Consider the following 25465-nt stretch of genomic DNA (forward strand, 5'->3'; position numbering starts at 1 on the left):
GCTGCAATAATTTACTATAAATTCAAGTATATGTAATAATGTACATAAACAGTGCTCTATGTACGCAAAGTTAAATTTGAAGGAGGAATATATATGGCAATTATTTATTACATTTTTCTATCCAGAAATTCTTTTATATCACAAATATTAATATTTTAGTTATTTATCTATGACAGAACTTTTCTTCTCTTTCTTATATAACTGTATAAGGTATAAGCGTTTTGTTTACAATTCAAGTTTATTTTTATTAAATCTACTAAGCAGTATTTTTGGTTACTTGTTCTTTGCTCTTTTCTTATAAAAACTACGCCTCATGTAAAAGTGACAAACTAAGTATTAAAAAATTTGAATAAAAACCGAATGTTTGCCAAACGTTCATTACTATTCACAATATAGTAGCAATTATAGACAGGGTGAGTTAAATAAAGTGTTGCAACAGTGATATCCAATAAAGTTTCGATCTTTCATCATACCGTTTTTTTTCTCTTTAAATTAGTTGCGATAGATAAAATATCGAATACAGCTAATTATCTTTTACCATAATTTACTTGATGACAAATAATTCAAATTAAAGGAAACTATATAAGTCAATGGTATGTTACAAGTTGTTTTCTTTGGAATTAAAGTAAACATCAATTTCCTTTCAATTTTAATAATTCGATATGATGTGTAACGAATTTCTTTGATACAGCTGCTAGAGAAACAAAGGGGCCTTCACCCTGACTAGTTCTTTCAAATACATCGAGAAACAATTAAATATAATTTTTAAAAAATCTATCCTTTGATTTTCATAAAACTTAGTAAAATTACTCCAAATAATCGCGAATGAATACATGTAAAAGTATTTTTGGCGCATGCATTTCTTCTAGATTTTTTCGTCAAATGTTATCTTTGTAGAAATTTAAAAATAACCATATGTGTACGATTCCTTTTTTAGATTTAGATGAGCTACATGAACTACTACTTACACGCGTTTTATTATATCACAATAGTCATGTTTTCAAATATTCTTACACATTTTAAATTTCGCTTTTTCATGATCTGAATTGAGAGTAAAGTCGTGTGTTTAAGTTGTTTTTGACATAATTTGAAAATATACATGGTATATTTAAAATTTAATCCAGCTTCCTGCACCGCTAAAAATGGCTTTAAATAGGATTGAGACGAAAATGGTACGGTATTAATAGTGGCAGATAACAAATGAAATATGAACTTAACTTCGAATGATCTTCCCAAGGCCAGATCAATGTTATTAATATTTTTTTAAGCATATATTTGTAGCATATATTAAATATGTTTCATTGAGTATTTTTCGAATTCGAAGTTTTCAATACTTTGACATAAAATGTAAACCATTTTGTAAAACATTTGTTTTTTAGTAATACTATTTTAACATTTTTATATACAAGATTTCGAGAAGAATTAATTGGGTGAAAAAAGTATACAGTTGCTTTTAAAAAAAAGATTAAAATTTGTATTATGTAACTGCCTATTATATGAATTGATACATTTTACTATTTTAAATAAAACTAAAAAAATAAATATTTTATACAATATACAAACCTCATAACTCAAAATATATATAACATAAACATACTTTGTTACAGTATTAAAACTCTTGAGGAAAGCGTCATGAATAAACAATAAAAGAAGGGTTATTCTGTTTAAGAAAATATTGAACACATTGACTTAATCGTAGGAAACTTAGTTACTCAAGGTTAAATTCATATTTTTCTCACTTGCCCTCTTGAATATTCTATAACTAATATCTCAGACATTCTTCCATATCTGATGCCATTTCCGAGTATTTAGGAGTTTATTTAAGTTTCATAAAAGTGAAGAAGTGAACATATTAACATTACATCCAAAGAATTGTACACTGCTTCAAAACCATTTTCAAAAAAATATCACCTAAGAATTTGAAGAAAACAATTTGTAACACTTTACTTAGTCTACCCTGTATACATACAAAGAATTATTCTCTTTTCCTCAACTTAACTTTTGAATTGATGCAAATAGTACTTGAAAATAAGCTATTAAATTTGATTGTGTGTTGTGTTATACAAACATATATTAATGAATGAAAGCGAGCGAGGGCGTATTTCCGCGCGCGCGCGCGCGTATGTGCGTGTGTACCTTTAGTATTTATTTATACTTCTCTGCCTCAATTAAAATTATATTATGTACATTGTACGCTATAGATATTTATATACAATTTTTCTGCACAATATTATCTCTTCTAAATGCACTGCCTATTATTATTCTATAATTTATTATTACAAAACTTGCCTATTTTAAGATTTAAACAAATTTGCTGAAAATGATAATGATAGTAATAACAATACATGCGACTACAATTTTAAATGAGAAAATAATATAAAACATTACTTACGATCAATTTTACAATAATAAGTATCGACTAACTGAATTTTTTAATCATATCATTAAATCTTAATTATTGATTTAAAAGTTATAAACTGTATTAAATAACGAAGTTACAATAACAAAGAAAGAGGAGTTAATATTGTTAGAATAAATGTACATTTTCAATTTGAAAATATTATTTTGATAACGGTATTATAAGTGTTTTCTTTTTAAGTAAACATGTGAGCTCGTTCTCCTTCGGTATGAACATGATTTTAATGTACAATTATAACATAGACAAGGTAAAGGAATAAAGGAAAATATTATATGAGCGAAAATCTATTTATTTACACCTATATAAGATTTATGTCATAATTTTCAAAAAAATTATAGTGAAAATAAGTATCGTTACACTAAATGTATTTCCGCGCAATTAAGAACATAACTACACATGCTTACTAAAATAGCATAACTTTAAAAAAACTAAAAAATGTCTTGCAATTATATTGAAATTATATAATAATCATTTTTCGTACATAAGAACTTTGTTATTTACATGTGGTTTCTTACATTCACAGGAGAACACTTGTCTCTATAATTTTTTATTAACACTTCTTATAAAAAGTGTGAAGAGTGTTCAAATTCCATCAATTGATTAATAATCGATTCCATTTTATATACACAAATACAGTTAGGGAAAAGTCTGTGCTTTCAATTCTTGCCAAATTTTTCATTTTCAAATTTTGGTACAATATGCCCTATACTTTGTTCCTGCGTACATGATGTTTTAGGGAAAACTTTTAACGTTTCTAAGTTACATAAATATTAGTAAAAAAGAAAATACCTTTTTTATTAACATTGTTTCTCAACAACGATTCATCTACCTTATAGGTAAATCTTTAATTTTAAATTAAAAAATCTTGCTTTTACATTAGGTCGAAAAGGCCACTGTTCAAGGCCACAGGCCAAGAAAATTAAATTTAATTAACGAGAAGAATTATTACATTTCTTCGTTTCCGTTAATTTTCATTTTTATTTGTAATTCTTAAAGACAATAATGGCATTTTTTTAACATCCTGTACATTGGAAGATATTTCTATCGAGCATATTGATATTTAAAGTAGGCAAAATTACCATACATCTGTCCTTTATACATCTGGCATTTATACTTTCACATTTCAAACACACTCATGCATTGAATAATACAAAGTGTGATTTCAAAAACGTCTCAAAGTTGTTAAATGCTGAAAAATACAAATTATCTATTAAGTTTAATTGTAGCTGTAACTTTTAGCTACGAAGTACTAATCATATGTACAAAATGAATAGCAAAATATTCAAATATTAAATTCCTGTTAATTGTACCTATTTACAAGACCTTTTCTATTTGACCTTATTTATAAATCAATATTATCTTAATTTTCTAAAATTACTATTCAGTACCTCAAATTAAAACCATGATTCATAGTATAAATGTATTTCTTGATAACTTATATTGGCAAACTTACCGAAATTTCATGTAACTCGATGAAGGTTACACTTCGGTATATACTGATTAGTATCCAAATGCCAACCTTTTGTTAATGCACAAGGATAATGGGTAACAGCTTTACAACCTCGTTTAACACAACCAATATTTGCTCCTGTTAAACCACAAGAATCACATATCGATTTCGCTGCATCCCACACCGCCTCTTGTAAACCTGTCACTCTACCACCTATGAAATGAAACATTTCTTTTTAAATTCTTCCAAAATCGCCTACTTTAATACATTTAAATACACTTAAAATAATGTATAAACCAACTGTTAGTCATTGTACCTGCCATATATACTCCAGCTGCCCAAACGGCACACTGTTCATGAAGCCAAACTTCCCAACGTTGTTCTTCTCCAGGAAGTACAGTCATTCCAGTAAATATAGCGTTAGTATTACTTTCAACGGAATTTCGTTTCTTTTTACCCATTTTTGCAGTAAACTGATCAGCTAATCCAGCGTACCTCAAACTTCTTTTATTTTTACTACCTTTTTTCTGCTCTGTAGTAATCTCTTGCTCATCAGCAGAAAGAATTCCATCTTCTAAACGCTCTTTACCAATTAAATAGGGCCCAAATAAATCACTCAAAACTCCAGCTGGAACCTACAAAGTCAATAGATATTATTTATACAATTGCAACTCGTATTAATAATTAACTTGAAAAATATTAATACAATTATTAGTAAAGGTTATAACATACAATGTAGCTTCCGGGCGCTATGTGTGGTCCAGCCAAATTAGGATGTGGTCTAGAAGGATCTCCAGGTATGACAGCGTGAGGACCTTGTTTACAAAATACACAAACCCACGTGGAGTCTGTTGTATGCGCATCATAACGTGATGACAACGTTGAACTAAAAAGACCCACTCTACTGACTTTGCCTAAACAAAAAAAAATCGAAAAATATTATTTAACAGCTTCTTTTTGTATGTACATATCTGCACAAATTTTGAATAATTAAAATGACATACCTCTATAATCTAAATCATTTTGGTGACTGAGTCTCTTACTCCTTCCTGCACTGCCATTTCCCACACTTTTTCGTTTCTCTTTACTTTTTTCTTCTTCTTCCTCTCTTGGTGCATTAACTACTTGAATACTTAGTGGACTATCTCTAGGACCTTCAACATGAACTACTGGTCCACGAGATCTAATAGAACTTGCATTTGACCCAGAGTCATATGTTACTTCTCTTATTCCATCTACTTTAACACTTTTCTTCGTCCTTTTTGAAGCTCCTTGTTTTTTAGAACTTTTAGACAATCTCCTTTTTTTGATTTCCTTCTGTGGTGTATCATTACCGACAGTTCCAAAAATATTTTCAGAGGATCTTGAAATTTTTCGTTTACCTGCTTGAACTTTAGTTTTTTTCCCCTTCTTGTCAGATAATTTTGTGTCAACAGTAGATGAAACATCAGTAGGATTAATACAATGTAATTCTTTTGTGTGTAGAACATTATTTTCTAGATTTTCAGTTTTTGTTGTACTACTTGTTTGAAGCTCAGATTTTGTAAATTCTGTCACGGGTTCTTCCTTCTTAACATCTGCTTCTGTTTCAACAATACCAGCAAACATTTTTTCAAGTTCAGATTCAACTTCATTAAATGGATTTGTATTATTTACAGCCTTTGGACTCATTATTTTTACAAATTCAGTAGCATCGTCGCTAGATTTTCTTCTAACCCTCTGATTTGAAGGTGTTGAACTAGGAGGTATATTGTCACTACTTCTACGCCTTCTAATTGGTTGATTTTCTTCAATTCTTTCTCCTATAGTATCCTCTACTTTTTCAGATATTCTATTCTCCATTGTAGTAATACGTTCATTATCTTCTAATTTTACAATTGGAATCGCGCTCGTTACTTCTTCTGGTACTGATTCATTTATTCTAAGTTCTACTGGTTCTGTAGGTTCTAATTCCATATCCTCTACTTCTGTTTTTGAGTCTTTACTAAGTCGTACTGGCTTTTCTAATTTTCTTTTTCTGCGTTGTTTAGTATTATCATTGGAATCATCATTACTGAATGTAGGAGATACTACTTCATCTTCTCTATTTGGAGATTTCGATTTTTGTCTATCAGGGGACATACTTTTAACACTTGATGTATCTTTTTCGTCTACTGGCATTACAATAACAGATCCAATATTTTCAGCACTACCAAGTTTTTTATTTCCACCTTCTAATTTTTCTAAAAGGGAGTCTACACCCTTTTTACCTCTTTTTGGTAAACTTTTAGGTGATCTTACACTTGCTTCTTCAACTTTCCGATCCTGTTCTGAAGATAATTCAGTTTTTGAACTATCTGTTACGTCTTTATCGGTTTTAGAAGTAAGATTCACAATTACAGGCAAAACATTTCTTGGCACTTGTGCAATAACACTTAATGTATCTTTACTTTTTGCAACCTCTGGTTCTTTTTTCTCTGGAACTACCCTTTCAATTGTTACACTGGGTGGCAAATTTATAACTTTCTGTGTAAAATTATCTACATTTATTTCCTTTATTTTATCATGAAGATTTGCCACGCCCTTTAAATTGCTTTCAAAATTTTTTACTGTTATTTTAGGCGTTGTAACTTCTTTTGTCGATAATGAGACTGGTTCACTAACGGAATTAGGCGTTGGAACTGAAGAACTAATTCCACTGTCTGATGAAGTTTCTCCATTTAAAGGTATTGGGGGAGAAATTATATTTCCATTTCTACTACCCTTGTCTACATTTCTTGCAGTCAGACTTATCGGAATATCTTGAGATATTCGTGAGTAATTTTCAGGAATAATTTCTGATGTAGAAGATAAATCTAATGTATTTTGAGAACTGGGTGAATTTCTATACTGATTTTGATTCTGCCTATTGTCTACTAGCATTTGTAAACTAAATAAAGGATTCCCTGGTGTATTGGCTGGAGTAACACTTTTTGATGGAACAGTTGGTGTGTGCCATGTTGGAAGTGCTTGAGTATGTGCAAGTTGAGGTGTAAGTTGAGGTGCTCTTGCCATAGACGGATGTGTATAAAATCCAGCTGGACTTAATGCAGCACCTGACAAAGCTGTTGGATGAATGTTTAAACCTGAAACTATTACAATTATTTTCAGTACATAAAAAGATAAAATGCTTATTATTTAATACTAAAAATTATATAAACTTTCAAAAATTACCTTGACCTTGAGTCATTGTAAGATGATTCCAAACTGTCTGAGGTGGAGGTGTACCAACTGGAGGTCGGCTATGTCCTGGATATTGTCCAGACATCTTGAAACTTTTCCAATTACTTAATATTGATTTAAAAACACTTGCAAAATAATATTCTTCAACTTATTTATTTGTCTGAATAAGATTCACTTTTAATACTAATATGTTTTATATTTACAGACAAATATGAAAAAGAAAGATCTTTCTTGATACATGGAAACAATGAAGTTGTATCATTCAAACATTTATCTAAGCAAAACCACTTTCTTGCTCTAAACATTCATTTATTATACAATCTGGATTTGTTTGAAAATTTTTACATAAATTGTATTTTGAAATTTTATGTAATATTTAATTTTTATTATCAGATAAATTACATGGATCCAAAAATTCTAATAAATCATAGCTTATTTTCTTGTACTTTGTGTTATAACAGTTTCCTATATCAAAGGGATGATTTGTTCAATCTAAAATGGCACAATTTTTTAAGATATTTTTGTGTTTGAAATATGGACAGCTTTTCACTTTATCCTTTTTATTATCTTGCAAGTTTTTTTAATTAAGTTAAATAACTTATCTTCGTTAAAAACACGTTGAAAATTGTAAATATTTCTACAGTACTCCAAAATGTCAGATAGAGATTTGTATCATACAATACTCTGTATATTGGATTGTTTTGGCAAGTGATGAAAACAATCAATAATATTACAAGGATTTCTTCTCCCCTTTTCAATAAGCTTTCATTTTTACATATTTTTTGTAGAACTGATAGACAGTTGTAGCTTTGTTACTATTCAATAAATTAGGTGTTTTTATTTTACTATCGTCACATTGACAGGTACTACAACTTTCTTTATGAATTTTAATTGTAGGGTCTAAAAGTTCTGGTAAGCATTTATCAATTTTTCTCTTTTGTGTATCAGAGTTTGTTACTTTTTTATTTGGTACTTGTAAGAAGTATATAAACTGACTAAAGTATGTTGAGTTGAAATCCAACACACTTATATTTTTCTTCTTTTGACACAAACTATATGTATTTCATACACTACTGTATGTTAGCAACTCCTATATGCGATTCCATTGCATAAAATTATTTGACAGCGCCCATATTGGCGCAACTCCAAGTATGAATGGCCCTGTAAATGAAAATTTTGGTTAGAGTGTTTGATTACAATCATAACTTTCTAATTCAATAATAAAGCAAGTGAATTTAAAATTTCACAATAATTAAAATATTTAATGAAAAATTATATATTTTAATTCTTTACTATTATTGAAATATTAACATATATAATTTTCTTTTCAGTGATAAGTATGTTTACCATTGTTGGGAATAGTCCATATGTTTTGATAAATCACATCATAGTACAAATTTGAAATATTTATATATTGTTCATTAGCATCATATATATGTGTATATATATATATGAATCTTTTTCTTTTCTTTTTCCAATAAAACTGATTATTCAATAAATCATGCAAGTCAGTAATCGTGACCCTTTCTTCTGGTAATATGTAACTATAATTATTTCCAGTTTCTGAAATTATTACAAGAAAACATGAAAACATGCTAATAATCATTTTATAGTGATAAATGTATTTCTTCCATGTCAGATTAATAAACACAAATACAAAATATTGAAACTTTTGGTTAACATAATAACAGTTAAATATAGAAATTAAATTTTTGCTATAAAAAATGAAGGATTAAACTTATAATTGCATAAGAATATATAAGAATGTAAAAATTAGTTATATTTATAGAAAATAAACAACTGATTTAAGTTATTTGATTTCAAATTAAAAGAAACTATTTTGTACAAATCTGTTTGTATGTATATAATTTACATATTACAAAACAGTGCAAATCCTTGTTGTGAGACTTGTAATGTTTATATCTTTAACAGCAATAAATAGTTCAATATTTTATAATATACAAATGTTATGAAGCTATACATTCTAATGTCAATAGCTATAAAGTATTTAAAAATAATACGACAATGTTATTACACTGCAATTCTAGTTTTGAAAGGTTAACAGAACTATTAGCAACAGTAATACAGCATAATATAGATTTAAACAACGAAAGATAGATTTAAACAACAAATCTAAATAACAAAACATTTAAGATCTATTAATATATATAAGAATAATGAATAAAATTCACAACATTTGCCAGGGTGTCAATGTTGATATATTCAACGATTTCTTACATTTTGTTCTATTTTCATTGTAATTTTGATGACAATTTTGGAAAGAACTGTCAGAATAGCACTAGAATAAAATCTGAACAATTCTCACAAAAACACAATGTAAGAAATAACACTATATGTGTTTTGTAGTTGATGTTACCCACAAGAACGAAGAGCATGCGAGTGTAACACTGTGTATCCCGATTTCCTCATCCAACGGCGTGGTAGCAGGACAGAGTTCGCGTACTTTTTCGTGAATTCTGATGACATGTAGTACATGTACATGTATTGCACCAGACACGTATATACACCGAAAAGGACACAGCCAACCCGCGCGTGTACACCCGTAAAAAATATACAGAAGCACGCATATACATACACATATCAATGACGTGCATTCATGCGTATACACGCCTATGCACGCACAACGTGCAAAGCGTGGAAACAAGCATCCAACCCCGTAAAACTGCGCGTATACACACATGCACATACACACACTCATACATATATAATACACTCAACGAACAGTGAAGCAGGGATGTAGTTTCCACACCTGGACACTATCGTCGATAACGCGCGAACCGTGTCTATTGACAGACGAAATGTGCACTTATTCAAAAACTACAAATTACTCGAATAATCTTTAACCTGCTGGCAAAATATCTCACACTCTGGCCACTTAGATGATCTAAGTTTTCATTTTGAACAACAGAATCTAGAATCGACAGATTCTATACCGCACGAGATAGACGCGTTGTATTGTACCGGCACGCATGCACGCACATACCATACACAATTCAGATAGTGCACACAACACCAACACCCCGACAAGACGTACAACACGGACATGGGTGCCTCTTTCTTTTGCGTAAATCGATGGGCACACTCGATTTCACTCAGTTTTTCCGATAGACCTTTAGTCACAAAATATGTCACTGACGGTTGCTATAATTTCGGCATAGTACTGGGACTACCACGGAATACGCACCTTCCGCACAGAGCCCTTGCCAGGGGCTGGCGAATTTAGGATTTTTGATGAAAAAATCGTCAGAGCATCAACCAAAGCAGAATTTCAACAATGGTGGCCGCTAGCGAGCGAGCCGTATACAATGCTGACACCTCGCGGTGGCGACGCGAGTTATGTTTCTGTTCCTTCTATTAACTTTTCTCACTTACGCGTATTCGCAATCACACATTCTCTTATATATATTTATATAAATATATAAATAATATTTTCTTTAATCAATTATCATTGTTATTTTATAGACTAACAAATTAAATATTTAAAAACAATTTTACCTTTAAGAATATTCTATATTTGTTAAAATATTTATAAACATTATACTGCCACAAATTGTTTAATGGAAAGATAGTCATACGTTTGCATATGATATATATATATATATATATATATATATATATATATATATATGTATATATTATTTCTCCAATTAAGGACGTGATGAAATGCAAAACTGCTGCTATGTATTGTTCATATATTCCAATTATTATGTGTTATATAATAATTGCTGTTAACGTGCAAATTTAAAAGATAAAAATAAAAAGTCATTTGAGATTTATTGTTATTCTTAACATCATTCGTATGTATCATTTGAAACTACAGAATTTCGGAATAGACTTACATTTGTCCACATACATATTTATTGTATCGTATAAAAGCGCGGTACTTATCTAGAATAGTTAAAATCAATACGACATAAATCAATCGAAAGAACTTATTTATTGAAGTTTTATTTCAAAGTTGTTCTTAATAACAATTAACGTTTTGTTTAACTTTCTTTTGCTGTGTGTTTATTATTTCGGTTTAAGTTTTTTTTAATGAATACTCCGTTATTTTTAATTTTCTGATTTCCCTTTAAAATCTCTATAAGATTCCATACGTGTAATAATTTGAAAAATATTGTACATACGCAAATAATCAAAAAGTTTTACATACGAATATGTTAGAAATAAATATCGGAAAATTATATGCAATATATCGAAGTACAATATTTGATTATTAATATTACTTACCATATCTTAACATTTCCTTTAGCAGGCATAGGTGAATATTCATTAGTTATTTTCTTTCATTACAAATAAAATAATATTTTAATAATTGACATTGCATTATTGTTTTATAAATAAATGAATATTTAAAAAGTTGTACACATGTTAGATATGTGTAAATATTATTTATTACGTACTACATATATGCCTACAAGTATACATATACAATTTTTCGGGGTTGCATGTCGAATTATAAACTATTTCGGATATTTTTTACATATATATAAATATATTTTTTCAAATAGCTAATCATGTATTCAATAAATATTGTTATTATAAATAAATGATATATTTTATATTATTGTCCGTTAATTATCTATAATAGTTATTATAATTTCATTGGATGTTATTTATATAGGTAATTAGTTTTTAAACCATAATATTACCATATCATATGAAATCAAATATGTCTTGTTTTTTTATATGATAATAATTATGATTATTGAATATTACATTATTTTAACTATCTAGTAGCATTTATTTATACGTATATTTATTGTCGATGTAAACAAATTGCATATGATGACGTAACTTACTAAACGTCACGAATCAAATAATAACTGAAAACTTCCATGTTTCAATTTAGACAAAATTTAAAAAATTGTGTTATTTTAAAAAGTAAATCAAACTATTCTTTAAGAAAAAGATTTTTTATCACACAGAAATTAAGGTACTTGTTTAACACCTTTAGTGTGGTTCACATGCCGTGAGACATGTTCCCTGATTACGGTTTATCCCCCTAATGTGCGATGTTCAGTAACACTTTCTGCAATTTATTCTGGGAATTAGCCCTAAGTTTTTGTTTTCCTAATAAAAGAAATAATTCTTTTTTGTTCCGCACGGTTAGATTAGGTTAGATTAGATTAAACTCGATGAAATTAGGTTAGGTTAAAATAAACATCATAAGAAATATTAAAAAAACATTTTAACCTTTGAGTTACTAAAAGTTTTTGTTGTAAACATTTTTATATTTAAAATTATAATTTATTTTCAAAATTTTAGCCAAATCAGGACACGGATGTTTTTAGAATTTTCGTTAAGGTATATTTATATATTTAGGTACGGTCGCGTGCAAATTATGATTCCCTCAGTTAGGAAGAATATTAAAAGAAGAAGCCTCTCAGCATTTGCTTTTCGACTCAACATGTGCAATATGCAACTGCAAAAGACTACCCTCCTTCAATCAGGCGAATAGTGGGACACTCCTTTCACTAGATTTCCCCTTAACTGAAGGAAGCCTAGCGTGCACGTGAGTGGTATAATGAGTGCATTGAATATGTATATTGTATTACTAACGGCTTGTGCCAATAATACATATAGCACTAACGAACGTCGTCTGCTCATTTTGACAGACGTACTTTTAATTCAAGTAGTAAATTTTTCTTAGTGATTGCATCGAGTTGTTTTCACTTATATTATTTATCTTAAGTAATATACGTGAAGTTTAAATTATATCAAATGCTAATTATATAAAACTATAAAGTTTCATGAAAATGTTGTAAAGTGATAAAACTATTACATATTTGTTTGACAGTTGTATACGTTCAGAAGTTAGCGTCAAAGCAGTAAGGATATAACATTTGGATATATATTTTCATCCATAAAATAGTAAAATATAATGAAAATTGTGTTGAATTTTTAAACATATATATCGTTTATTTTACTTTTTACTTAAAAATGGAGGCAAAAGTTAAAGTTAATGATTATTTCTTAAATACTTTCAAATAGGACACAAATTGTCATCAGTTTTGGCACAAATGATGTGTCATTTCATAATTGACATCAAATTCCAAGTACATTTTGTAATACTATAAGAATGTATGCAAGTGAATGAAACAATTTGATTTTCAATTAGTACAATTTTAAAAATAATATTTCATTTATAACATAACCTAATACAATTGATGATGATTGTATGTACTTTGATATAATTAAGGATAATTATATTATGCATATATGTACATAAAGAAAATGAATTTTATATTTGAAAAACTTAAAAATAATTAAATGTTAAATTGGTATTCTAAATATTAAATTAATAACTGTCCTGAATATGAAAGTACTCCATTGGTTAATATCTGCCCTGTATTCATTTAAACATATAAAATATACCGATGGTAAAATGTTAATAACCTAAAATATCAGACATCATAATGAAATAAAACATCTTCTATGTAGTCTCATGGTACTATTAAAATACGTGTTATACTTTGTATATAACTCAAATGAAATTAGTGACATATAAAATGTTCATTTTATTAATGGTTATAAGCACTGAAGTAATTATTAATTATATCATGCATTAAAAGAGAGTGCTAGCATAATGAAATTAATATAAATATTTAAGTTACTATTTGTGCAATAATTGCATATAAGTATATTATGGATATATCTTATTAAATACCTATAAATAATGTGTTCGATTTAATCAGTAACAAAGTACTTTATTCATTAATAGTGAATAACTGTATGGTGTTAAAAGTATATAGTTACAAATACCATGGAGCAATGCGAAGAACATGATATATATAATACAACAAATGTTACAAAAACAAATATTTCACCTAAATCAAAGCAGAAGAAGAAATCTCTTTGTCGCATGCTTTTGAATAAAAAAACTAAGGTGGGATGTTTGGAAACATCTTACAAAGATAATGATTCAAACAAAAATTCAAAGATGGAAAATTCGCAATATGGATCTCACACTAGTACAAAACTTTCATTATGTTGTGCAATGACTGAACGCAGCAGAACACCACCACAAAGTTTGACTGTTAGCAGATTATCGCCAACTACATTAAGTCGCACATCTGTTAAATCCGAAGTAGCTTCTGTTAATGGTAACAGTCAAATGGATATAATGATAGAAAAGGAAGAAATGTATGTAGCAAGTGGAACACAAGATATTCGAGAACATGTGGCAGAAACTAGTAGCATCTCTGCAGGGAAAGAACAACGGCAAAGTGTATTTGTCAAAGGTAAGAATTATTATATATTCAAATAAAACGTTTTTATTTTTTATTTTGCATTTCTTTTAAAATTTTTCTATTACATTAAATTCATACACAATAAGGTAATGTTAACCCTCCGGCAGGTACATGTAGTCAAATTTTATGAGTGGGCATGCTGCTGCATTTTATGCTGCAAACAGGAAAATGCTAATATAGTTGAATAATAGCAAAATTTATTTCAGAAATGGCAACAGCAATAAAATGAAAAATATTAAACAGTGAAGAAATAATAATAAAATCACCAATAGAATCAGCCCTCATCTGTTGGGGTACAAGCAATTCCTGCATTGAACTGGTTTATTACTATGCTTACATACAGAATGGTCATATGAATCACAAATAACTGTTCTTTAATCAATTTTGTGCATATGTGCATGCAGTAGGGCAGATCAACCACTAGGACCTGCAATTCTTCTATTTATATTCTTTTTAACAACACTGTACTTAAATGATTATTATTTGTGTACCATTGATATATAACTGTGGATATTAAAGAAATCCGTAAATTAGTAAAAACATGGCATAAAACGCTGCTACACACTCGCTGGAGGGATAACTTTATAAAATATGAAGTGAAACAGTTTATTTAGTTTATAAATTCAAAATTCCTTTAAAGTTACTTAAGTATGATTATCTAACTTATTTGATACATGCTTTTTTAAAACAGTTTTGTTTATTTATGATAATAAAATGTTATAAATAACAACAAAAAATTATACATACAAAATAAGTCAATGATAACTATTACCTTAAATAACTTGTTACCTATTGGTTGTATATATCATGAAACATTTTAATCAAATTATATTGTATTTGAAGAGATATATAAATGAATATTTAATATATTTTGCGTGTAATGTTTTTTAAGATATTAGAATAAATATGTTTTTATTGGTTAAGTTTTTCTAAGGTCAATACATTTACTTTCTCAACAATGAATTCAATAACTTATAATAATAAGATATTAAATCGTCTTTGAATTCCAAAAACAAACAAATTATTAAATAGTATGAACAAAAGCATTAAAAGTATTTAATATAATTGATGATTTAGCAGTGAAAGGGGTGCAAATCCATGTTCACCAATCTTGTGTAAATTAGAAAAAAACTATTTATAAAAATATGTCTTTGATTTAATATTAAAATGAAAGAACTAATTAAAAGAATATATATTTTCTCGCAGTAAATGATAGTTGTTGAGTTGGTAACTGTTTAGATTTATTTTTTTAAACATACTTTCAAAATTCGAAAGTATTATAGCTGCACCGAAGCATATAAAAATCACTTACATTTTGTTAACTGTGTACAATAAAGAACACAATTTATTAATTTATTGCTGTTTCATTAATTATATATGGAAAAATAAGTTATGTTCTGCATATACTAAAAAATAATGTCATCTTTGAATTTGTTTGTCATTATTGTAAGTGTAAATATCCTTACAGTCGAAAACTGCAATAAATTATATATTGATTATTGAATTTAGGTCAAATGTACATTACATAATATAGAATTTTTTTACATATACTACACATTGTAACTAAGAGATTGGTTAAAATGGAGTTATACTACTCTTGGTGTGTGGTACTCGATTGTAATTTAATACAACCAATAAAAAATAAGTTATATTAGATAATAGTTCTTATTCACATACTGTAGGGTGCTACATTATAATACTTCTTGCTTATTAATAATAGTAATCTTAAATATCCTCATTATATCTTATGATATTTAATGTGATAATGTAATTAGCAAAATTATTTCCATTATGTAAGAATATATAAGAGAATGTAGTTAAAAATTTCTTTAATTTTACTTCTTAATTGTGTCTAGTCACAACAATAAAAGAAATATTTTCTTTTCTCAATAAGTTATATTATACTCTTGCAACAAAAGTGATATGACTTCAAAAAGTATGTTTTCCAGGAAAAGCAAAATACTATTTTTGCTTTTGATATCATCAAATTAATGACAAATATAAAACTCTAACACTATATGATATGAATGTATGGTTTTGTATATGTATGTGAGTATACTATGCAAATATGATATAATTTCTTTGCAGTACTTAAATTATGACAATAAATACATAGAATTTTTATAATTGATCTACAATATTTTCATAGCAGTAACTTGACAAATGCGCTTTTTTTAAATATTTGAATTTGAATTGTTTTTACTTTTGTTGCGAGAGTGTAATATACATATTTAAAAATTATAAAAGTAACAAATTAGAAAGGGAAATAAATCAACATTTTTACTTTAGAAAAATGTTTAAAGAATATTTAGAAAATTAAGTCTTATAGTACTGATTAGGAAAACAACAGATGTATTATTTATGTAGTATGATGTAAGTATTCTAAATAATCACGATAAAGTTTAAGTTATTTCGTAGGTTACTGCAAAAGTTTCGGGAAAATATGCCAAAAAATATAGAAAAATTTGAGTAAATGGTATTACTATTTTTCAAAATATTTTTCTTATACATTTATATTCTTTTATATATAATAAACCAGCTTTTGACATTATTTCCAATTAAAACAAGATTTAGTCAGAAAATGCGATTTACGTATTTTAATAGCTTTTTCAAGAAAGGTTGACGATTCTTCTTATTCGTCATACGAGGAAACAGGAAGATATTATGCGATAAATTAGGGCTATAAGGACAATGAAACATTAATTCAATGTTTTGATTTGTCAAATAATTTAATATATGCGCTGCTATATAAAAGCTTATGTTAGTACTATGCTGGACAATTTTAGTGTTTATATACATTGGTTTCATGTTGATGTCTATGGACGACTAATCTCACGATATGTTACATGCCAATCCGTCTTGATTATTTTGTGTACCGTGTCGATATTTTCTGAGACAATAGCAATTAGTAGACATTTACGAATATCGCTACCGACAGTGCTACGTCCATTTTTGAATTCTTCCATTAGCGATAAGTTGTTATTCTTGATGGTACTTTATCGTCACAAGCCGCAAAAAGTGGTTCGATACACTGTTACAGAGTTGAATTATTTCGAAAATCACAAAAATTTATTGCAGAAATTTTTCTCCTTTAATCCAATTCTTCATGCTGTTTTCTCAATTTCGAAATGCTACAAAAACGAAACCAATTAACATTTCTTTGCTCTTTCAACACCTTCTGATTTGAAAACTGTTAAATCGTACGAAATTGACATTATCATTTGAGTGACAGCGTTGGAAGTGATGAATTCCCGAAATTTTTGTAACAACCTACTTAAATTGCTATGGTAGAAAATGTTTTGGAGATAGTAGTATTATGTCTGATGTAATAAAAAATTATAAACAAGTAACTGATTATGCACTAATAAATATAAAAATATATCACATAAAAAATAATTAGTCATGCATGCCGTATAATAAGTGTAAACGTAGAAAATCAATGACAAATTTTGTCTTCATAAAAATCTAACGAGCAAAGTCATAAAAGTGTCCCCCTTCGATTTACATGAAACTTCGTATGTTTGTTAAGCAGGTAAAAATAAGAGACACGTATTTTTTTTATCGGCTGAGACACGTGTTTAAAGGGTGAAACAACCCCTTAAAGTTTCGACTTGCTTAGGTTATTTCGAAAACCATACGAAATACATTAAAAGTTCTAATAGGAAAATTGTATGATTTTTTGCGTATAATAACAGGATGTTAACAAATTAGGTAAAATGCAATTTATTCATAACAAACAAATTTTTTATAACTTTATTTTATAATTGATTCAAATTGGCATAATGACAATAAGTGAAGAGAATTTTATTCCAAATCCATTGATATATACATAGTTTCTCAAATTTTTATTACATACATTACACGTGTGCGCTCGCTGACCCACCGCGCGGTACTAAACGGGATCATGTCGGACGATGTTACACTGTTTATGCTATTTGTAAGCATAAATGAGAAACAATCATATTTGCGCTATACATAATTGTTAATTTTATTAAATTTATATTACAAAATACTTTTTGTTAAAGTTATAGAATTTTATATGTATTATTTTATTCTAATTTTATTAGGTAACGAACAGTTCCAATAAGTTAGGCGATAGAATCGCTGCAACAATGGTATTCCTAAAAATGTTTTCAATCTAACGATTTTCGGTAATTACAATTGTATCATTGCATAAAAAATTGTATTACATTATTCCATAATAGATTTTTCTAATTTTCTATGATTCTGTATTGGTTTCTCCATAAATGTCCGAAAATATTGATTAAAAAATTCGAACGATAAAACGTTTAGACATAAAACCTTTACTTTAAAAAACTCTTATAACATTTGCTTTTTCCGCTGATAATATTCCAGAGCTTTTTGTTATTTATATCTGATGTTTTCGCCAACAAAATGGTTGTGCCTCCTACTATATAATAGCGTGTTGCAATGTATGTATGTATAAAGACAGAAAACGCAGTGATTTCTTTACTTTACCAAGTAGTTGCATTTAAAACGCCTCATCGTTCAGACCGTTATGGTATCACATTGCCTTATCATAATGGTTTATAACAATCCAATAAACTTGCGTAGTCTATTATCCATAACTTTTAATTCTGGGGATAAAAATGTAGCACCTATTAACAGTGCCAAATTAGAGTTGATGGATACTTTATTTGATATAACCACGCAGAGTATGGAAGATGCAGTATTCATAAAGAGTGTGGAATAGGAGACATATTTGGATATCGAAGGATGTTTCGTAAACAATGGAGAGCCTGACATTGATATTGAATGGTTGAAAGAAATGGAAGAAGAACTTATTTACTATGTCTCGCGAACAAAATTCACGAACAAAAAACTTTCTACCTACTGAAGTACCAACTAGTTTCGAAAATAAAAGAAATGTTGAATATTGGAAAAGCGGCAAGGTGAAACGTCTGAATTTATAAACTGTGCAATCAAAATTTAAATTTGAATTACATTCCTGTATACATTACTCAAATGTATGTGGGATCGGTTTATCCGGGGTTCATCGAATACGATCGGGCGCGATCGGGCGAGCGGGAAACGTGGATGATTGGCGCCAAGATAGTTCGGCGGTATTATGATTTGGCGCGGAAATTTAGCGAAGGAACAAAGAATTAGATTGCATTTGTTTCCTTTTACGCGGGAGAGAAGGAGGAAAACGGCGTGGCGTCGGAATCAGTCCAGTCGTAACCGTTGAAGTAGCACGTTGTCCGAAAAGTTGTCCGAAAAGTTGTAGCCTAAGTGTTTGTGCTTGATTCTTTATACTTTTGTTGATTTTTATATTCTTATTAAGTTATTAAAACTAGGTTATTGTTATTCCCAAGAAAAACTTTCTAATCCGTCAACCTCGATAATTTCCGATCCTACATGTATATTACATCTCGGACGAATTTTGGCACTCAGAGTTACGAAAAAAGTAGAAGCAGTAATACAATCAATGCCATCAATTACTCATAGTTATTATACCATTTTGCCCACTGTTTTTACAGAAACTTCTGGAGAGTTTGGACCTCGAGTACAGTAGACCATGTTCAAGGCAACGAATATTTTTGCTACGGTGCGACATCTGAATAACTTATAAAAAAACATTTTAAAAATTGGGTAAGGGAAGTTTATTTTCCGGATAAGAACTACTAAAGAGATCTATTATTAAATTCTTAAAGCGCGCATTATCATTGTAGTGCTAATGAAGCTACTTCTACAAATAAAGAAATAACGTTATTTACGGTTCCACTGGAAACTACAAAATATTGACAATCGTTAGACATGTACGGATTTCTCGTGTGAAAAAATTTTGTTCGTTGCTTTTCGGACATAGTTCTTCTATTGCACTATGACGTTAATCTCCACACACGAGACAGTGTTTTAAAACTATAATTACTTGTTCGTCATCAGTTTTCCTTACCACGATTAGAAAATATTATGGTATAAAAGCGGATATATGTAATTGAAACCACCTCATTTTGAAAATCCTGTAGAATTTTGCTATGCATCAGGTAATGAACCACCATGCTATACAATGTTGTGATGTAGCAATTAGTTATTTGTGCTTGGTGGCAAAAACCGTTAAGTTTGAAACATTTCTTTGAGGGATTATTACCGCGATTATGTCTCCTAACTTATTCAAACTGTTCGTTACCTAATAAAATTGACATATAGAATACCTATAACTTTAACAAGTGTTTTGTTATACCAACTGAATAACATTAATAGCTATGTATAACGCAAACATATTTGTTTTTCATTTGTTCCTATAAATACGTTGGTTAATAGTGAGGGTAGGTCAGCGGGCGCGTACGTGCATTTTATTAGGTTAAGTCATAAGTAACTTCCGTTTTTTTATCAGACATTTATTTTGCTTTCATTGAATAATAAAATTATATTAATTTATTATGTATTCGCCACTATTATGAATGACCTTCTCCCATCTTCCTGGCAGTTTATCAATTCCTTCCTTGTAAAATGTAGTTGGTTTGGATTGAAAGAAATTTCCGACAGCCTGACTGACTTTCTCTTCAAAATTAAAGGTTTTTCTATTCAAAAAATTTGTGTAAGGAACAGAAAAGGTGATAGCTTGTTGGGGCAACGTCCGGGGAGTAAGGTGGATGTGGTAAAACAGATCATCCAAGCACAAGACTGTTCTCTTGAGTCACCCTCGGTATATGTATGTGGTCGCACATTGTCGTGTAAAATAATGACGTTTTTACGATTAATGAATGTAGGATGCTTTTCATGGAGTTCCTCTTGCACTCTTTGCAGCTGTTGGACGTATCTATTAAATTTGATTTCAAGAGCTCGTAATGAATTATGCCTCGACAATCCCACCATAAACATGGTAAAATCGTTTTGCCACAGATGTTTGCTTTCGGATCTGCTAGGGGTGGTTAATCCTTATCAAGCCACTGCCTTTTGTGGACGATATTATCATAGGTAACACATTTTTCATTGCCTGTTATAATCCTGTTTAAAAAAGACTCGATTTTTATCCGTGAGAGTAGACTTGTGGCGATTGACATGCGATCTTCTTTATTTCGTTCACTGACATTGTAAGGTACCTATACTCCTGTCTTGCTGACTTTCCCTAATTTCTTCAGGTGGCGATTAACAATTGATTGTAAGGTATTTAACCTTTTTGCTATACCCCTTGTTGATTGACGTTGATTTTGCTCCAATATTGCCTTTAAAAGATTGTCGTCAAAATCGGAAGGACGTTCCGCCCTTTTAGTTCGTCTTTTTCGCCTTAGCGCTATTGCCTTGTTTAAATTCCTAAAGTATTACATGTCGAATATGCACTTTTTGACTCTCCATTTCAGAGCTTGAGAATAACAGTTGAATGTCATATGCACCATATGAAACAATTGACAGAAGACTAACTGAACTCTCATCCATATAGTGAAAACAAAAACTCGTTTGTTTCGGTGACTTATAGTGGGTAACTACAAACAATAGATTCTACCTAGCTGCATCGGAAGTTACTTATGACTCGACCTTATACATATGTCGGAAAACCGGATGTAGGATTTGTCATATTAACGGAAAACTCTTTCGTTTTCTTTTTCTTTATTAACGATTCGTTACAGCGCACAGTGGGCCAGAGCGACGAATTAGCTGTTCACGGCCAATTTTAGCGTTATTTCAAGATTTGAAACTAAAGTATAGCGGCCGCTGCGCCGTTCCAGCATTTAAAACAAGTATTATTATTACATTTAATCACACCGGATTATTTTTTTACCGAAAAAATTAAAAATTAAACAAAAATAAGTGTTATATTTCAAAAAGTTAGTGAATATACCATACTCTCAATGTGGACGTTTGATTTATAAGCATAATTTTTATTAACGTAAACATAATTTTAACATGGAAACAATTTTTATTAATAGAAATAGATACATTTTTTACTAGGTTTTTACAATTATATTAATCTAAAATTTATTAATTATTTATTAATCTAAAATTTATTTATTATTATTTATGTATCATCGCCATCGTCATCGTCTTGTAGGTCTTCTTGTAATATTAATTTTTCTATTTCATCTTTGAAAATATTAAAACGGGAACGCGTTTTATAAATTTTTTTGTTTTCTGCCGAAATTGAAGATATTAAAATATCGGATGTATACAGTAAAATTTGAAAAAAGTCCGTTAATGTTTCCAGTCGCGAAAATTTTCGGGTGTGGTCTGTTCTGATATTTCGGAAATCTTTGTTTTGTGTCTCCATTGCTTCTTCCGAAAACATCCCAATGGGCAAACCAGCACTTTGTATTATATCTGCACCATGTAATAATATTTTATGTAAACTTGATGGCATATAAAACCAGTTGTACTTTGATACACACAAGTTAAATGTTGCCATTGCATATTCTTGAAATAAAATCGAATTAATTAATTAATATATTACTTACAGAGTATATAATAAAATATAGTAATGTCTATTCGACTAAATACACAATTGTATACCTACGTGTTGCTGAAGCGTGTAATGCTGACGCTTTAAACAATAATAACTTCTGCGGTGGAACGAGGGGGGACATGATTGCTGTTGGATTAAAATAAGGAAATGCTGTTGAAAATTTTGCACTATGATAGAGCGTACACCTCTTTGAACTTTGAAAGATATTCCTTACTAAAAATGAACAACTATGAAAATTATCTTTAATTCATTGAGAATTATTTTGTAAATAAACTACAGATAATAATTTATCATGGTATGTGTATTCTCAGTATAAACATATGCTGTTTATTAAAGAAAAAAGATTTGGCAAAAATGTTTAATACGTTTGTCAGGGCATCAATATGAGAAAGAGTAAATTTTTCGGTGAAAAATAGCATTCATAAAAGTCTGATCTTTGAATGCTTGTTATGACTATAATTTTTAATGAATTTTATTAATGTAATTGGTTTTGAATACGACAGGTATTTAGTAAGCAGTATATGTTCGTTTCGTATCGATCTAGGAGAATTGAATTTTTGACAAATGAACAGCTAATTCGTCGCTCTGGCCCACTGTGCAGCGTTCTATTTTGATACGTCCTGCTCGCTAGAGGGGTAAATCTCGAATGACTCGCCGCGTTCTCGTCCTGCTTCGTTCGCTCCTCGCTTATCGCCTATAATCCGACATGAAGGTTCTTATCGGCTGTTATTATTCTCGGGTGCGTCAACGCTCCGTTCCCTTGGCGCGCTGCGTCTCCGACATACAGGGTGTTCGACTACTGGTGGGCATAATTTTAGGGGGTGGTAGCTAGGATGATTCTGAACAACTTTTTCCTTTACCAAAATGCTGGTTAAAGCTTAGTTTTTGAATTATTAATGAAAAACACTGACCAATCAGAGCGCGAGAATAGCGCGCGCTCAGATGCGAGAGCGACGGGTGCCAGCGTGACGGTTGACCCTGGTCGTGAACAAACAAATCTAATTATTTTCGTTTCATCCATACAATGAGTTTCGTTAATAAATTTATACTTATTAATAGTTGTGAATTTTATAACTATTTACCGACTGACGTATTACCGATGATGGTAACTATGTTACCGATATCGCGCGATTTGTTTGTTCACGACCAGGGTCAACCGTCACGCTTGCACCCGTCGCACAGTGGTTCCAAATCGCAAAAAGCTGGCCAAAATTTGAAGCGTATTTCAATTTTAATGAAACTTTGTATCTAGGGGTTTTCGAGGTCAGTCATTACAAATCAAAAGTCAATTCAATATGGATGCTCAGTACTAAACAAAAAAACAAAAAGCTGACCAAAATATGAAAGAATTCTTCTATGTAACTGTGAAGTTTGTACAAAGTGGTTTTCGAGATTACAAATTAAAGACAAAATTACGAAAAAAATAATTAATTACGTTTATTAAATTACTTTCTGTTCCATTCAAATTACTTTTCAGTGCAATGAATATTTGTTTCTTTGATAGAGTAATTTCTTCAGAAACTGAAATATAAATATAAATATTATACTAAACTATATTTTAAACAAGTTTAATCTTTTTAGCAACAATGTAATTATAGACGTACGCGCAAACATATCAATACATCTTTCATTCATAATGTTAAATTCTATAGACCGATTTATATTATACTTTTTTTAAATAAAATTTATAATAACCCTGTGGCGTCCATATCAATATTCGTAAAAAATTATGAAAAAGTTGATGCTGAATATTCTTAAACTCAACGTTTATTTGCTTAATTGTACTTCGGTATTATGTGTCCGGGGGTCACGTATACCTGAATGTTGGTCTCTCCCCTATTTGTAATTTCTATGCAGGTATAAAAAAAAGGAGACAAAAAAAGGAATTTTTATTAAAAAGCGTTATTCAATTGTTGTATTATACTTTGTAAGTATTGATCTTGTAATGTGTCTATGAATTCTACTTACTTTTAGCTGTGTTTTCCATTTTGCAGAATCAAAACTGATGCACTGAGGACTGAGTTACAAATTTTTTTAATAAAGTCTATTTTTGCTGGATTTGCGCGCTAGGTATTGCTCTAACGAAAGTCAATTTCCTACTGAAAAACCAATGCAGGTAGATGAACTGGGCAACTGTACCTTTTGTAATTGAATGCATAAACTGTCAGTGTACCCAACTCAATAGTTAAAAGGTAAAAATTGAATACTTCATTTTTCGACTTTTGGCTCGCGCTCTGATTGGTCAGTGTTTTTCATTAATAATTCAAAAACTAAGCTTTAACCAGCACTTTGGTAAAGGAAAAAGTTGTTCAGAATCACCCCAGCTACCACCCCTTAAAATTATGTCCACCAGTAGCCGAACACCCTGTATATGGAAAAAGTTGTTCAAAATGATGACCTCGACAACATATTTCAAAACGATCGAAATCGCAGGTGGCTTCCTTATTCTAAGTATTTACCAATTTTCTTCACTTTTTGTAATTATGCAAATTTAAATAAATTGTATAATAAGGTTACCAAAAATTTGTTTGTCATGAATAAATTACCTTTTGCTCAATTTATTAACATCCTATTGTTATGTTTCTATTAGAAGTTTTAATGTATCTCGTATGGTTGTTGGGGTAACCTAAACGAGTCGAAACTTTAAGGGGTCGTTTCACTCCTTAAACCCATATCTCAACCAATAAAAAAACATATGT

At 29.7% G+C, this 25465-nt stretch overlaps 2 protein-coding genes across 10 annotated transcripts in view; one reads left to right on the forward strand and one right to left on the reverse strand.

Moving 5' to 3' along the window:
• Positions 1 to 384: 384 nt before the first annotated feature.
• LOC100880585 (uncharacterized) lies at positions 385 to 10428 on the reverse strand. The gene is given in 11 exon segments (XM_076542188.1): positions 385 to 3608; positions 3873 to 4082; positions 4186 to 4504; positions 4602 to 4783; positions 4874 to 6979; positions 7062 to 7216; positions 7218 to 7356; positions 7359 to 7650; positions 7653 to 7812; positions 7814 to 8231; positions 9535 to 10428. Coding segments are annotated over 10 exon segments (4125 nt in total). The 5' UTR covers positions 9686 to 10428; the 3' UTR covers positions 385 to 3608; positions 3873 to 3879.
• Positions 10429 to 11927: 1499 nt separating this feature from the next.
• INPP5E (Inositol-3-phosphate synthase) overlaps positions 11928 to 25465 on the forward strand; it is a 57512-nt gene continuing 43974 nt past the window's right edge. For 4 of the 9 annotated variants that reach the window (XR_013041603.1, XR_013041604.1, XM_076542180.1 and 1 more), the window contains exon 1: positions 12636 to 14335. Coding sequence is in view for 5 of the 9 variants with exons in the window: in XM_076542180.1 (XP_076398295.1) it covers positions 13858 to 14335 (478 nt within the window). In the remaining 4 variants the exon portion in view is untranslated. Of the gene's footprint in view, positions 12607 to 12633; positions 14336 to 25465 lie in introns of those variants that run through there. The other 5 variants (XR_013041606.1, XR_013041605.1, XM_076542181.1 and 2 more) reach the window with 3 other exon arrangements.

The sequence above is a fragment of the Megachile rotundata genome, chromosome 2, assembly GCF_050947335.1.
Source record: "Megachile rotundata isolate GNS110a chromosome 2, iyMegRotu1, whole genome shotgun sequence".
NCBI lineage: Eukaryota > Metazoa > Arthropoda > Insecta > Hymenoptera > Megachilidae > Megachile > Megachile rotundata.